The 17,463-nt window shown below is 40.7% G+C and overlaps 1 protein-coding gene across 2 annotated transcripts in view; it reads right to left on the reverse strand.

Annotated features, from left to right (window-relative positions):
• ACACA (acetyl-CoA carboxylase alpha) overlaps positions 1-17,463 on the reverse strand; it is a 268,738-nt gene that overhangs the window by 181,109 nt on the left and 70,166 nt on the right. For both annotated transcript variants that reach the window (XM_036835516.1, XM_036835517.1), the window contains exon 4: positions 1,088-1,220. In XM_036835516.1, the coding sequence (XP_036691411.1) occupies positions 1,088-1,220 (133 nt within the window). The remainder of the gene's footprint in view (positions 1-1,087; positions 1,221-17,463) is intronic.

Consider the following 17,463-nt stretch of genomic DNA (forward strand, 5'->3'; position numbering starts at 1 on the left):
CCTTTCTAACTTCATTTCTTGAAGGGAAAAATCAGTTACTCAAATCTTATGAGTTTGTGAATTATTCTACCATACCTACTCTTAGGGAATAGAAGAAACAAACGTCAGGGGGAAGATGGATATAAATAAGGCTGGGGGAAGATTCAACAGTGTAGTGTCACGCACTATTCTCTGTTGTAGTGAAACAAGGCACAGAGTCCTGAACATGTATAAGAACGCCTACACTAACCACCACCTCTCTCCAGAATGCTGAATCCAAATGCCTTAGAATTGTACAGACTGGCCCAGAAAGAACGGTCACAAGAAAAAGAGTAGAAGGATCAATGATCCTGAGACTTCTCTGTTAAACAAACCTTTCACCTCGTTGCCTGTCTTGCAATCATCACCCTGAGGATAACATAGGTTGGGAGACACGTAATCTCTCCTCATTGGAAGACTAACAGGAGTGTACCACTAAAGCAACACTTTTAGGACAGAGACTATAGGTCCCCATCCCTGAATCTTTTAATCACTGCAAGCTATTTCAACCAAGTCATCCTCTCAGCTCCAATATGGTTTAGATAAAAGTGACACAGAGTAACTCACAACATTTCAAAACACCTGTAATCTCTTTAAGTATTTCATGTGGTATATTCCCTCTAAACATCTCAAATTCCTAGAGGAACCCAGTAGGTTACACTGTATCAAACTTGTTGAAGCCTTTTGTTCTGAAACTCTCTCCACTCCCTTAGCTCTAAACCCAATGTTATGACATGTTACCTCCTCACCACCACCCCACAAGCTAATCAATTTCTCATAACCTCTCAGATCAGTGCAACTCAACCCCATAAAAACCGCAAGATCTTTCTAAAAGCACTTTATGGGCGCTGCCTCATCTTCTTACTTAGTTATGACTAAATTGTCAGTGGTAAATACATATTACAGAAAATAGTGAAATTATTTAATAGGATGCTAGGGAGGCAGAAAGGATAATTCTGCAGTCTCAGAAATTCAACTTAAATATCGGTTTTGAGCAAATCTAGACAACAAATCTAGGCATTAAATCTCATGTACTTTTGAAAAAATAATTTAGCAGGTTATAACTTACCTTCTCAATCACTTTATTCCCACCAAAACGAGTAACGAATTCTGCTGGAGAAGCTACAGTGAAATCTCGCTGTGAGTCTATTTTCTTTCGGTCTCGACCTTGCTTTACTAGGTGCAAACCAGACATGCTGGACCTGAAAAAATAGAGAAATCATGAAAGTCTACAGATAAGATTTCTTCACATCATCTATCTCCCCTGGAGACCTGCTTTTCACTATCGGACTTATAAGAGCACTTCCAATTGCACCCTTGTGAAGACTGCATGGTGGCAGACCACATAGTTTTTATATAGAAGAGAGAAAAGAAAATGATCTTTGCTTGTGGAAATTTAAGAAAAAAAAAAAGTGTTCCTGAATAATAAAAGACAATATTAAGGTTTACCAACAGATGCCATCATAAAGAGATAGGCAAAGAACACACTAAAATGAGATGGTATAAATAATAGACTCAGAGTGACTGTTAAAACTTAAAAAAACCACCCACAACAGTTAGCAAACCTGTTTCTGTATTATGATTCTGACACACAGATGAGCTTCACCTCTGTATCTCTAACCTCCATTTTTCTTACGAGCTGTAACTCCACATTTTTAACTGCCTACTAAATGTTTTACTTGGATATTCCATAGACGTTTCAAAATCAACAACTCCAAAAACAATTTATTTACAAGGCATTACAAGGCAATTTATTTATAAACCATATTTCATTGACCTTAAGATAACATTTTTTTTTTTTTAGTTTTTTAGAATCTCTGAAACTGGTATGTATCTTACAACTGATGGTGTGCTTTATTTAATTGGCAGAATGTTTTTTCTCAGTGGTACATTCAATAATGGTGCCTCTAACAATCAATGGTGTTTTAGATTAGACAGTGGTGGAAACAGCACAGGCCTGCTTTAAATTCCAGATCTTCGGGCTTCCCTGGTGGCGCAGTGGTTGGGAATCCGCCTGCCAATGCAGGGGACACGGGTTCGGGCCCTGGTCCGGGAGGATCCCACATGCCGCGGAGCAACTGGGCCCGTGAGCCACAATTACTGAGCCTGCGCGTCTGGAGCCTGTGCTCCGCAACAAGAGAGGCGATGATAGTGAGAGGCCCGCGCACCGCGATGAAGAGTGGCCCCCGCTTGCCACAACTAGAGAAAGCCCTCGCACAGAAACAAAGACCCAACACAGCCATAAATAAATTTAAAAATTAAAAAAAAAAAAAAATTCCAGATCTTCACCGAATAACTTAAACTTGCTAAGCTTCACTTTTCTCTTTGTAAATATGTATGGTATTCACTGTTCTAGGTTTTTAGCTCTTGTCTCTCAGCTCCAAGCCCATCCTTTTATGCTCTGCTCTATGACAACAGGGCTTAACACCATGCAAACTTGTTTGATTTCGCCAATAGGAAGGCAGAAGGGTTTTAAAAAAAAAAAGAGAGAAAGAGAGAAAGGGATTTTCTTCTTATTTTCCAGCTATTATCAGCATTGCTCCACAGGAAAAGAGAGTTAATTCCAGTCTCTAGCATCTTTCAGCATTCCAAGGAATAGCCGTGATGCGTTCCCGTAGAAGGACCAGGAGCAGTGGGTTGTGGCCCCTTGGCTGTCAGAGTACCAGCCCTGCCATGCTCACTCATCCTCTGGGCTACCAGCCTGGGCCTATCAATCACCTGTCAGGCCAGGCCTCCTCCTCAGGGATCTGAGCACCAGCTACTCAAAGCTTACTCCCAGAGGTCCAAGCACCAGCCCCTCTCCAAGCACCTTGGGCCCTCTCCAAGCTTGTAGGTTCTGGGAATACTACCTCTTCCCTAGGGGTGGTAGCTGCTTCCTGCAGATATTAACCTTGGATTACCTCAGCATGTCTATTTTGTTCTTTTATTCTGCTAACACCCAAGTAACCAATTCTCACAATTGAATGCCTTTTGTTTATAATACCTAATGCAGTTTCTCTTTCCCTGACTGGACCTTGACTCATAGCACTGATAGACCTTCTGAAAGGGCATTTTGAGGATTAAATGAGATAATGGATATAGTAAATAAAATCCTTTATACATTATTTAACAGACAGCTGCTTTCTTCCATTTCTATCTTTTCTTCCTTTCTCCTACACTCTAACGTTGCACTCAGGTAATTTCTCTCTTCAAAATAAAAGAGTATGATTAAAATCTTCCCACAGGGCTTCGCTGGTGGCGCAGTGGTTGAGAATCTGCCTGCCAATGCAGGGGACACGGGTTCGAGCCCTGGTCTGGGAGGATCCCACATGCCACGGAGCAACTAAGGCAGTGAGCCACAATTACTGAGCCTGCGCGCCTGGAGCCTGTGCTCCGCAACAAGAGAGGCCGCAATAGTGAGGCGCACCACAATGAAGAGTGGCCCCCGCTTGCCGCAACTAGAGAAAGCCCTCACACAGAAACGAAGACCCAACACAACCAAAAATAAAAATAAATAAAATAAGCCTACACTTAAAAAAAAAAAAAAATCTCCCCACAGAGAAATACCAGGTCCAGATGGTATGTATGTATGTATGTATGTATGTATGTATGTATGTATGTATGTATGTATTTATTTATTTATGGCTGTGTTGGGTCTTTGTTGCTGTGCGCGGGCTTTCTCTAGTTGCGGCGAACGGAGTTTACTCTGTTGGGGTGCGCAGGCTTCTCATTGTGGTGGCTTCTCTTGTTGTGGAGCATGGGCTCTAGGCCCATGGGCTTCAGTAGCTGTGGCTTGAAGGCTCTAGAGTGCAGGCTCAGTAGTTGCGGTGCACGGGCTTAGTTGCTCCGCGGCATGTGGGATCTTCCCAGACCAGGGCTCGAACCCATGTCTCCTGCATTGGCAGGTGGATTCTCAACCACTGTGCCACCAGGGAAGCCCCAGATGGTTTTAAAAGACAAGTTCTACCGAACTTTCAAGGATCGTAGCCTACCAAACTTCCAGACAGTAGAAAAAGAAGTAAAACTCCCCAGTTAGAGTAATACTGATACCAGAACCAGACAAAGACGTTACATGAAAGGGAAGTCCAGGGCCACTTTACTCATGACCACATCCTAAAGACGATATTCTAAATAGGTGTTGGGTCAAGGATGCGCAAAATATTAGTTAAAAAATATGTTACTCCACAACCAACTTGAGTTTGTCCCAGGTAAGCAAGGATGGTTTAATTTTAGAAAATCCATAAATGTAAAACTGTTAGATTTCCTAGCAAGTGCAATAAAATAAAAAAATAAGTAAATTAGAGACCTGAGGACTGCCAAGGAGGAAGTTAAATAATATTTATTTGTGAATGATGTAATTTACACAGAAAACAAAAGATTCCTCAAATTATTAGAAATAATAGGAGGCCTTAGTCTAGTGTCTAGATATATGATTAATATATAAGAAGCTCCCAAATATTATATATAAATTATAAAATTAAAAACAGATCATAAAGCTAAAAACTAAAATATACATACTTTTAAGACATACATATAGATACAATAAAACTATGTAAACAGAGAAACAAAATAATGTGATGAACATGTGATTAAGGGAAATGACTACCTGGGTGGGGAAAGCAGGGAGAAGGTTTATGGAGGAGAGACCATATGCTTAGAAAGATGTAGGTGACGGCCAAGGATCAACCTTTGTTTAAGTGGTGGGTTTTCAAATTCTATTTTACACTATTTTTTTTTTTTTTTTTATAATAGGACAGCTACCTTTTTTTTTTTTTTAATTATTTATTTATTTATTTATTTATTTTTGGCTGTGTTGGGTCTTCGTTTCTGTGCGTGGGCTTTCTCAAGTTGTGGCAAGTGGGGGCCACTCTTCATCGCGGTGCGCGGGCCTCTCACTGTCGTGGCCTCTCTTGTTGAGGAGCACAAGCTCCAGACGCGCAGGCTCAGTAGTTGTGGCTCACGGGCCTAGTTGCTCCGTGGCATGTGGGATCTTCCCAGACCAGGGCTCGAACCCGTGTCCCCTGCATTGGCAGGCAGATTCTCAACCACTGCGCCACCAGGGAAGCCCTACACTATTTTTAATATTACTAAATAAGTAACCAAATAAATAAATAATAGTGGGTTACACATGAACAAATGAGTGTGTCTTGAACCAAAAATTATGATTATATAATTCTGTACACCTGAGATTAAACACACACACACACATACTCCCTAGAGATCAACTTTCAGTTTCCTAGGGAGAAAGAGACAGAGAAGATATAAACCTAGGATAAATAAGGAGATGCCTGAGTATAAGACAAAAAGGGAAGCAAAATCTTTACTGATAAAATTAAGGTGGGGAAGGGATTGGTCATACTGTTTAATCAATAGTTTACAGATAACAAAGGAGTGCCCTGAGGGTCACATGTAATCAAAGAGGGGAGAAAAACAGAAATATACCTTACTTTTAATGATGGGATGAGGACTTCCCTCCTGGCACAGTGGTTAAGAATCCGCCTGCCAATGCAGGGTACACAGGTTCGATCCCTGGTCTGGGAAGATCCCACATGCTGCGGAGCAACTAAGCCTATGTGCCACAACTACTGAGCCTGCGCTCTAGAGCCTGTGAGCCACAACTACTGAGCCTGCGTGCCACAACTACTGAAGCCCGCATGCCTAGAGCTCGTGCTCCACAACAAGAGAAGCCACCGCAATGAGAAGCCTGTGCACCACAACAAAGAGTAGCCCCCTCTCACCGCAACTAGAGAAAGCCTGTGTGCAACAACAAAGACCCAATGCAGCCAAAAATAAATAAATAAATTTATTTTTAAAAAAGATTTAAAAAAAAAAAAGATGTGATCATTCATATAGCCATGTTCAGAAGTTAGGCACCATGCTAAAAACAAGAGGATCAAGTGGAAAGATAGAAAAGATCTCAAAATCTTTACTTCTCACCTAGCTTTTCTCAGGAAGCTACCAGAGAATGTTGTCTTCCCAAAAGATGAAGTAAACCAAGAAAAAGGAAGACAAGGAATGCAAGAAATAGAGGATCCAACACAGAAGAGAAGGGAATTCTCTAGATGACTGTTCAAATTGGAGGACAGACTGCTCCAGGAGGGATGTCTCCTTGAAAAAAACGGACAGATCACCTATTATATTTAACCACAGAAAAACAAAATAAAACTATGTATGTGTGTGTAATAAATATATATATATGTGTATTGTGTATTCTGTTTGTATATGTGTTTGTTTTACATATATAAAACAATAAACCAAAGTTATATATATTTATTATATTTATACATATATAATCACTTTATTGTATATATTAAAATATACAAAATATATAATATATAAGTATATATTATATATAAAACAATATATAATATGTATATGTAAAATATACCAGTTGCTTTTTACTTATTTGACTCTCAGTGGAAGATTTGCTTGGTTTACCCCCGCAAAGGGTGGAAGAGGTCAAGTAAAAAGGAAAAGGAAAGGATGACTGTTTTAAAGACACATTTTGCCACATCAGTGTTTTTCATTTGTTTCTATATTTTCCAGGGTCTATTTAATTTTCGGGTAATTTTTATCAAAATAAAAACTCCAGATTGCAAAAACAAGCAAGCGACCCTTAACGACTGCCATCCAGCAAATCATTCAGGTCTTTTATGTCGACCCTCTGCTGGAGAGGCACAGACCTGCAAGAGGTCTGAAGAAGGCCTGACTCATTGCCTCCTCAGCTTGAGTTCTAACAGCAGGAAGAAGAAAGATTCGGGATAGGAGAGCTTGCACGCTCAACACCTCCAGTCTGGTTGCCTACTGTCACACGCCAGGACAATGGCAGCAGCCACCTTTCCTGGTCCAAGAGACACAGTCTAAAAAAGTTTTCTGCAAAACTACCTTCAACAGGATGCTACCTACTACACAGAATTGATATCTTCCTTCAAAATAGATGAAGAGACTTCACTCTTGAAAAACCAGCCAAGAACAGTGAGCAATTTTGGCACAGACTAAGCGAGATTCCTTAACGAAAGACCAGCACACAGTAAGGTGTGTGCACGGGTGCTTGTTTTCAACGCAGCTACAATGTCACACATGGTCTCGGGTATCTTTGGTTCAAATTCTGAGTGTAAAATAAAGGTTTAGAAATCCAGGAGCAAATATGAGTGTTTTAATTCATTTCCTTAAAAAAAAAAAAGTTTCCTACAGACACAAGAAAATCATCAAATCAGATTGCCCATAAATTCCAGGGCTTAGCTGTCAATGTCTTACTGTTTTTTAAAGGTATGTATTGCCCAGATACGGCACTCTAAAACTTACCTTCGAAGCATGTAATATCTTATCTCCTTATTTTCCTCCGCAGAACCCTCCATATCAAGATAGCAAAGGAATGGAGGCTTTTTCTTCAGATGTCGGCCTTGTAAACACAAGCCGGAGTTTGTCCTCCTGCTGCAGGTGCTTAAAACCCAGGAGGACAAGACATACTGTGCCTACTTCTTGGCCCTGCTTCAGTCAGAGTAGAGTATTCCTGATGGCCTCAAGCTACAGTCTTTTTGTGTACTTTGTCCCCAATTTCCATACTTCCCCTCCTGTTTGCATTTTCCCCCTACACTGGGCCCACACACAGAATTAGTTGATTTCCCAAGGGGACTGAGAGGAGAGGGGGAGAAATATAAAAGCTTGTATAACTAGAAAGTAGATCTCAGCAGCTCTGCCTTAGCCACAGCAAACGTGTTTCAACAACGGTCACTTTCTTCTGACAGTCACCAGAGAAAAGCTCCACGGCCCCTCCAGACTGCCAGGAGCACATGACAGGGAGGGCCCAGGGCAAAAAGAAGACAAAGTTTACCAGGACAACTATGCCAAGAGAGTAATGGGGTCAGGAAATCCAGAGGGAGGAGGACAGCGCAGCCTAAGTAGGTAATTTCTGAGATCCAATCAAAACAAACAATACTGATTTTCAGACTCCAAGAGCGGGGAGAGCAGGTCAGGAGAGAAAGAAAGCCAGCCAAAAGGACGAAACATGCCACTACTGAGGTACTTTGAATAATGTGGGAGTCACAACTCTAATTCTCAGGCCAGAGTAGTGGTGTACACACACATACACACACACACACACACCTTTTTAAAAAACAACAAAATCTAAGATTTTATTCACTAAAATTTGAGAATAAGACTGGAGCTGGTACAAATGGGATAAGGAGAAGATGTGGATAAAATCCCTGAAAGGAAAAGGGGCCCAGAAAAATATTTTAGACACAAAAGGTCTAACCCAGTTTAAGCAGGGAAGAAAAATCCCGCCTAAAAAACTACTGGGACACATCTATTGCTATGCAAGCAAATTTGCCAGAGATGGACAAATCACTTAAATAAATAAATGGTGGCTGAATGTTACATAGTAACATAGTCCTGTTTTAGCTTTTAATTAAGTAGATATTGCTCAGGATATTGCTCCCTTGTAATGGCAGAAAAGACTGCAACAGCTAGAATCTACAGAATCACAATTTCCTGAGATTAGTCCTTAGGAATGGTATAATCCACCAGAGTCATATCTAACCTGATTCACGTACCACAGAAAAATTCTTTCTCACCAAAATGTTGAATACAAATGGTTAATTGTTATCTAATGCCAACTATGCTGAGAACCTATTAACCTTCCAGGGAAACCCTCCAAAACAGAAGTACACAAATGACCTGGAACACAGATGAAAGATGAAAAATCAAACAGAAGACAAATGATTAAGACAAACCTTGATCTTAGGACATTCAGGTGACCCAAGGTGAAAAGACTCAATCAGGACACTCGCTCAATATGACCATTAGCCATAATAAAAAATGGAAGTCCTGGATTGGTTTCTGGCCTGTACCACTCTGCATCATTCCTTCCATACTATGCTAACGTCTGATAAAGTCAGTCAAGTTTGCTTCCTCCTTTAAAGAAGCTGATGCAGAGGAGTCCTCCTATCTTTATGTCTCTTCAGGATAACATGTCTCAAAAAACAGAGCACTGAAGCCTTTGTTCAGAACAATTACAGTGACCACAGACGTAGAAGCAGCTCAATTTTACACACATCTAACTGCCAGATGTAGGCAGTTCCCAAAAGAGAATCACTCTCTGCCTTTGTTATATAAGTTCAACATTCAAAAAGCAAAGCATTGCGTATAGAATAAAGCAGGCTATTTTGCACTTGATTATATCAGAAAGTATACTAAAGAGTCACTCTCAGTAATCAAGTGTGTGCTTCCTTTCACCAAAGGGATCTTTCTAAAACAACCAAACACTAACACAGCACACCCAGATCCAAAACAAAGCTAGTGTTTCTAATCTTTTATGGATGCTGCTCCCAATCCTCCTGTAATATTAGAACAAAAGAAAGAAAAAGCCACATTCATTCCTCCAAATTCAAAGCATCCTCATTTTAATCTAACATGAAAGAGTGTCCAAAGTAGACACGTACCTGGCACAAAATCCAACTAGAAGCCCACACTGATCCCAACATTGTAACATGCCAAGCACCAAGGATGATGTAGCAGTTTATCCGGCAGACTGTGATGCATTAGCTAGCCTGACTGCAAGGCAGTCTGAGTTACACTGCAGCACGCGCTGTGAGAGACTGTTTTACACTGGGGCTTTTCCAAGCAAAGAAATCTTGAATCAAGGATGTACCTCTTTTGAAAATCAACTGCCCATATATATAAATAGATTTAGCTGTGGACTCCTAATTCTGATTCACTGATCTATATGCCTATCCCTGTAGCAATGCACACAGCCTTGATAACTGTGGCTTTACAGTCAGTTTTTGAAATCAGGTAGTTTAAGTCTTCCAACTTGGCTCTCCTTTTCCGTAATTGTTTTGTCTATTCTAGGTCCTTTGGGTTTCCATGTAAATTTTAGGATGAGTCTGGCAAATTCTAGAAAGAAAAAACAAATCCTCCTGGGATTTTGACATGGACTGTGAATTTATAGATCAATTTAGGGAAAATCACCATTTTGACAATATTGAGTTTTCCAATTCCCAAACATGGACTGTCTCTCCATTTACAGGCATACCTCATAGATATTGCGGGTTCGGTTCCACAATTCACCACCACAATAAAGTGAATATTGCAATAAAGCAAGTCACATGAATTTTTTGGTTTCCCAATGCATGGAAAAGTTATGTTTACTCTATACTATAGTCTACTAAGTGTTCAATAATAGCATTATGTCTACCAAAAAATGTACATACCTTAATTTTAAAAGATTTTATTGCTAAAAAATGCTAACCATCATCTGACAACACAGGGTTGTCACAAACCTTCAATTTGTAAAATGCAATTATCTGTGAAGTGCAATAAAGCGAGTGCAATAAAACAAGGTCTGCCTGTATTTAGACTTTAAATTTCTTCAATATCTCTCAGCAATGTAATATAATTTATTTTTATTTTTATTTTTTGGCTGCGTTGGGTCTTAGTTGCAGTGCACGGCTTTTTTGCTTCATTGCAGTGTGCAGGCTTCTCTCTAGTTGTGGCATGTGGGCTCTGCAGTTGCGGCACGCAGGCTTAGTTGCCCCATGGCATGTGGGATCTTAGTTCCCCGACCAGGGATCGAACCGGCATCTCGGGCATTGCAAGACGGATTCTTAACCACTGGACCACCAGGGAAGTCCCAGTAATATAATTTTTAATGTACAAGTATTACACTTTTTTTGTTGAATTTATTCCTAAGCATTTTATTATTTTCAATGCCATAGTGAATAAAATTATTTTAATTTAATTTTTTGCTTGTTCATTGCTAGCTAGTATGCAGAAATACAACTAATTTTTGTATATGGATCTTATAGCCTGTGACCTTGCTAATCTCATTTTAAAATCCTTAACAACTTTATTGAGATATAATTCACATACCATATATTTCAGCCATTTAAAGTATATAATTCAATGGTTTTTATTATATTCACATGGTTGTGAACCATCGTCACAATCAATTTTAGAACATTTTCATTACCCCCAAAAGAAACCCTGTACTCAGTAGCAGACACTCCCTATTTCCCCCAAACCCCTCCCCAGTCCTAGGCAATGACTAATCTACTTTCTGTCTTTATAGATTTGCCTATTCTAGATATTTCATATAAATGGAATGATATCATATGCAGCTTCTTTCACTTAGCATAATGTTTTCAATGTTGTAGCATGTATCCATACTTCATTTCTCTTTATGGCCAAATAATTTTCCACTGTATGGCCATACCATATTTTGTTTGTCCATTTATCAGTTGATGGATACTGGGTTGTTTCCCCTTTGTAGTTATTATAAATAATGTTGCTGTGGACATTCATGTACAAGTTTTTATGTGAACATATGCTTTCATTTCTTATGGGTATATAACTAGGAATGGAATTGTTGGAACATATGGTAAATATTTAGTTTTATAAGAAATTTCCAAATTATTCTCCAGACTGGCTGTATCATTTACATTCCCACCAACTATGTACAAGTTTTCCAATTACTCCACATTCTTGCAAACATTTGGTGTTGTCACTAGTTTTTATTTTAGGCACTCTGACAGTTGTATAGTAATACTTACTGTCTTAATTTGCACTTCCCTAATAGCTAGTGATTTTGAACATCTCTTCACATCTTTATTTGCCATCTGTATATCCTCTTTGGTGACATTTGCTTCTTTTAAATTTCTCTCTCCTTACTGAGAATATTATTTATTGATTCATTGTTGTCATACTTTTAAAAAATTCTTTAAACATGCTTTCTTTTGGTTCTTTGAATACATTTATGATACCTGATTTGAAGACTCTGTCTGCTAATCCAGCATCTATACACTCAGAGACTGTCTATATTGACTTTTTTCCTAAATATGGGCTAACTTTCCCATTTCTTTTCACATCTCATGATTTTTTTGTTGAAAACTTAACATATTAAATAATTTATTGTAGCATCTCTGGATTCTGATTTCTTTTACCCATGAAGATTGTTGTTGTTACTAATGTTTGCTTGTTTGTTTTTCTTTCTTGGCATAATAATTTGCCTGGGCTAAATCTGTGAAATCTCTCTCCCCCAAAGTGTACAATCACTGATGCCTCAGCTCAATTTCTTCTTATCATGTGTTTTTATGTTTCAACCTCCTTTCTAAGGGGTTACCTCTATGTCTGCAAAACTTAAATGTCAGCCAGTGATTAGGCAGGGGTTATACCCAAACACCTGAGGCCAGTAAGGCTTTTGTACTCCGTTCATGTGTCTGTGTGTAAGGCAGAGTAGCACATTCAAAGTTCAGAACGTTTTCAAGTATGTCCTGGCTTTAACTTTCTGCTGAGCCCTGTCATGTCCACTCTGTGCACGCACGCAGGTTCAACCAGCAATATGCTCACCCCCACCACAAACACACCTCAGACTAGTAGAGCGGTTGGCCCACCTCTCTCATCCCCTGCCAGATGGTCACTTCTACTGACAATGCCACTGGGGAGCATGGGCATCATCCACCACCCAAAAGGAGTATGCTCCCTTCAACTGCAGCATCAAAAACTCCAGCCCTTATGGCATACCCACAGTGGCACAACCTCCATGCCAATCAAGCTGAGGGAAGGGAATGGGAAAAGTCCTGACAGGAACACCACAGAATCCTACTGTTCTTATTGAATTTCAGCAGTTTTTCAAATATAAACTTCTCTCAGACTGTTGTATGCCTTATAGTTGATTTTAAGGCTGAAATGGTTTTGTCAAGCTTTGTAGTTGCTTTTTGGGATTAAGGATTTGTTCATCTCCTCACTAAGTTATAGCTGGAAGTCCTGCCTGTTTTATCTACTTTTTGAGATGTAACTTCATACAATAAAGTACAAAGTCTTAATTATATACTCAATTAATTTTACATATGTACACATGCACATAACTAACCACTCCATTAAGATACCGATTATTTCCAGAGTCTCAGAAGGCTCCAGTGTGCTTCCTTTCCAGTCAATATCTTCCCCAATGTAAACACTATTCTGAACTCTATCACCATCAATCAGTTTTGCCTGTTTTTGAATTTCATATGTATAGTGCCGTACTGTATGTATTTGATCAATATTATGTCCATGAAATTCATCCATGTTGTGGCATAGCAGTAGTTTGTTCATTTTCATTGCGTGTAGTATTCCATTGTGTGACTACTGCATGATTTATTTATTCTATTGGTGGACATTCTGTTTTTTATGAATTTTGACTATACTTGAACTTCGTTTTTCGTGGACAAATGCACTCATTTCTTTCGGGTAAATAGCAAGGAAAGGACTTGCTTGTTGATAGAGTATATGTATGTTTACGGCTGTAAAAGATACTGCCCAAATACTTTTCTAAAGTGGCTGTGCCTAGGTTTATTCCCGTCAGCTATGTATGAGACTTCCATGTGTCGCACACCCTTGCTAACACTTGACATTGCCAGTCTTTTTTTTTTTTTTTTTTAAATTTATTTATTTATTTATTTATTTATGGCTGTGTTGGGTCTTCGTTTCTGTGCGAGGGCTTTCTCCAGTTGCGGCAAGTGGGGGCCACTCTTCATCACGGTGCGCGGGCCTCTCATTATCGCGGCCTCTCCTGTTGCGGAGCACAGGCTCCAGACGCGCAGGCTCAGTAATTGTGGCTCACGGGCCTAGCTGCTCCGCGGCATGTGGGATCTTCCCAGACCAGGGCTCGAACCCGTGTCCCCTGCATTAGCAGGCAGACTCTCAACCACTGCGCCACCAGGGAAGCCCGCCAGTCTTTTAATTTTGGCCTTTTTGGTTGGGATAGCAATTAATTCATTGTGATTTTTAATTTGCAAACCCCTGATGATCAACAATATTAAACAGCTTATTTTCATAAGCTTATTTGCCGTCCAGGTATCTTCTTTTGTGAAGTTCAAGTCTTTTCCTTAAATTTCTATTGGGTTGAAATGTCTTCAAAAGACACTGAAATATCTTTTTCTCATTGATTTATAGGATTCTGACAGTGAGATTAATTAATATTCCTCTTTCAGCAACTGAGAACAATTAGGCAAAAAACATCAAGGAAACAGAAAAACAGCACAATTGAAAAACTCAACTTAACTGACATGTATAGAATTTTATAACCGACAACTACAAAATACACATTCTTTGCAAGTATTTATAAAACTTTACCAGGGAATTCCCTGGCAGTCAAGTGGTTAGGACTCAGCGCTTTCACTGCTGAGGGCTCAGGTTCAATCCCTGGTCGGGGAACTAAGATCCTGCAAGCCACACGGCACAGCCAAAAAAAAAATCCAAAAAACAAAAACAAAACAAAACAAACAAAAAAAACTTTACCAAAGTAGACCATATGCTAAGCCATAAAGTATAAACAAATTTCAAAAATTTGAAATTACATAGAGTATATCCTCTGAATACAATGGATTAAACTAAAAATCAATGACAAAGATAAGAATATGAGTACAGATACAAGTAAGCTTGAAATTAAGTGTTGGGAGGAAGAATTTCTGGCCTGATAGTTTCTATTTTCTCCATGAAATATGAGGCAAAGTTATGAACTGAAAGTGTGTCTAGAAGAGGCAGGGACTAGCAGAAAGGGAGACTGCTGGTTTAAGGACAATGGAGAAAGAATGAAACTGTTGTGGAAAAAAATGGAAGGCCAAATTTCCAGAAGAGAACTACAAAATAGGAGAAAGAACAAGAAGAATTTCACAGCACAGTCAGCATTTGAGAAGGACCTTAAAACGTGAGGACCCCAAAGTATGAAAGGAATTTCAACAGTCGGGAGAAGGGCATTCCAATAAGAAAACCTGAGAGAGCTTGGGGGAGGAGAAAGAAAGAGGGGTGGGGGGAGTAGTGGGAGGGGGAGGGGGAGGAGAGGGGGGGAGAGGGAGCAAGTGAGCAGATCCTATTTTGCCCTTAAGTAACTATTGTATTTTCTTCCTTGCCATCAACTTCTTAAGAGGTGAACTTGAAATTCCTGTTCTTTCACCATTTGTTCACTACTTTATCTCTTGCCATCTACTGAAAGCTGTTCCCCTCCGGCTTCTCCTACTCCTAACTCCAGTGCTTTGTCTCCGTCTTTCATCTCTATTCACCACTTCATGTCACATCTTCTACCTTAAAATCATCTTTCCTCTGGTTTTCTTGGTTCTCCTTCTACCTCACCGATCATTTCCTGTCTCCTTTTTCCCCCTCCTTCCACCTGAAGGTAGACATTTCCTTAAGATACGTTTCCCTTCTACCTATATACTCTTCCTCACAGTGATCAAATCTACTTGCACAACTTTAATTTCAATGCAACAAACATTTATTAAGCATATACTATATGCCAGGCATTGCTCTAAACTCTGAAAAAGTGGTCCTCAGCTCAGGTTTCAGATCAGACTCACCTGGAGAGTAGCAGAATGACCAGAGACTGTAATTTAATCAGTCTGAGACAGGGCTCAGGAATCCATATTTCTTTAAAGCTCTGCAGATGATTCTGCTGTACAGCCAAACCTAAATACTGTTTTCCATCTTTTTTTTAAAAAAAAAATAAATTTATTTATTTATTTATTTTTGGCTGCGTTGGGTCTTCGTTGCTGTGCGCAGGCTTTCTCTAGTTGCAGCAAGCGGGGGCTACTCTTCATTGTGGTGCACGGGCTTCTCATTGTGGTGGCTTCTCTTGTTGCGGAGCATGGGCTCCAGGCGCACGGGCTTCAGTAGTTGTGGCTCTCAGGCTCAGTAGTTGTGGCGCACGGGCTTAGTTGCTCCGCGGCATGTGGGATCTTCCCGGACCAGGGCTCGAATCCGTGTCCCCTGCATTGGCAGGCGGATTCTTAACCACTGTGCCACCAGGGAAGTCCCCATGTTTTCCATCTTATATATGTCTTAGTGTTAGGGGAACCACTGACTGAAACCACCCACCCTGGCCAGGCAAGATAGTAGCTGCTTGCAACAGGAGGTCCTGGTAAGGAACGCAGAACTAACAAGCTCCCAACAACTGGAAGAATTTGGGAAAGGTCAAAAGGAGAGAGGAGACGCCAGTCCGTGTGTCCTACCAACCTCCCAGAATCCTTCTCGCTGGAATCCATCTTGGCTGAGTGAAGCCCACACCACCAGGAAGGACCCTGAGTCAGAGTGATTGGCCAGAGACAACTGGAAACTAACCCAATTACCATAAAACCTGAGACTGCGAGCCACGCGGCAGAGCAGATCTCCTGGGTTCCCTTACCCTACTGTTCTCCTCCTGGGCACCCCTTCCCAATAAAGTCTTTTGCTTTGTCAGCACATGTGTCTCCTCGGACAATTCACTTCTGAGTGTTAAACAAGAGCCCACTCTCGGGCCCTGGCAGGGGTCCTTCTTCCTGCAACATTAGTATGACATACAAGATCCTTAACCATCTGACCTTTATCTCACCACCCTCTTCTTCCACTGCTCTAACTACCCTGTCCCCCTTACATTCCAGTGATACTCCATGTCTTACAACTGCCTGAACATGCTGGATGTTTCCACAGTCTGGTACCTTTACACATGTTGTCAACCTCACCATCTCTACCCTTCCTACTACACACACACCTATCTCTGTTAGCTTGTCTTGTCTGTTTTCTGTTCATCCTTCAAAACCCAGTTCAAACATCTCTGAGACATTAGTGGGCCCCTTACAGATCTCATTAAGCCCATCATAATGATTACAGCTGTTGTGAGTATTAGAAATAACATTAGCGGACTTCCCTGGTGACGCAGTGGTTAAGAATCCACCTGCCAGTATAGGGGAACGGGTTCAAGCCCTGGTCCGGGAAGATCCCACATGCCGCGGAGCAACTAAACCCGTGTGCCACAACTACTGAGCTGGTGCTCTAGAGCCCGCGAGCCACAACTACTGAGCCCGCGTGCCACAACTACTGAAGCCCGCGTGCCTAGAGACTGTGCTCCGCAACAAGAGAAGCCACCACAATAAGAAGCCTACACCCGCAACGAAGAGTAGCCCCCGCTCACTGCAGCTAGAGAAAGCCCTCATGCAGCAACAAATGCCCAACACAGCCAAAAATAAATAAATAAATGTTTTAAATAATTAAAAAAAAAGAAGAAGAAAGAAAGAACATGAGGACCCTGGCACAGTGTTTGGCTAGACAATAAAATATCCTATGGATAATGGAGACCCACTGAATAGTGCTGTGAGATGATCAGTTTACCTTAGAGAGATGACAATGGCCATGTGGTGCTTATACTGTATGGGGAAAGAGACTGGAGAAGCGCTAAAATACTATTGCCATAATCCAAATAAGAAATAAGAGCAAGAGCAATGGCAGTAGCAATGGAAAGAAGGGGACGAATTCAAGAATTATTGGGGGATAGCATCAACAAGAATATGTAGGGCTTCCCTGGTGGCGCAGAGGTTAAAAATCCTCCTGCCAATGCAGGGGACGTGGGTTTGAGCCCTGGTCCGGGAAGATCCTACATGCCGCAGAGCAACTAAGCCCGAGCACCACAACTACTAAGCCTGTGTTCTAGAGCCCGCGAGTCACAACTACTGAGCC

Source organism: Balaenoptera musculus, chromosome 20 (assembly GCF_009873245.2).
Source record: "Balaenoptera musculus isolate JJ_BM4_2016_0621 chromosome 20, mBalMus1.pri.v3, whole genome shotgun sequence".
Classification (NCBI taxonomy): Eukaryota; Metazoa; Chordata; class Mammalia; order Artiodactyla; family Balaenopteridae; genus Balaenoptera; species Balaenoptera musculus.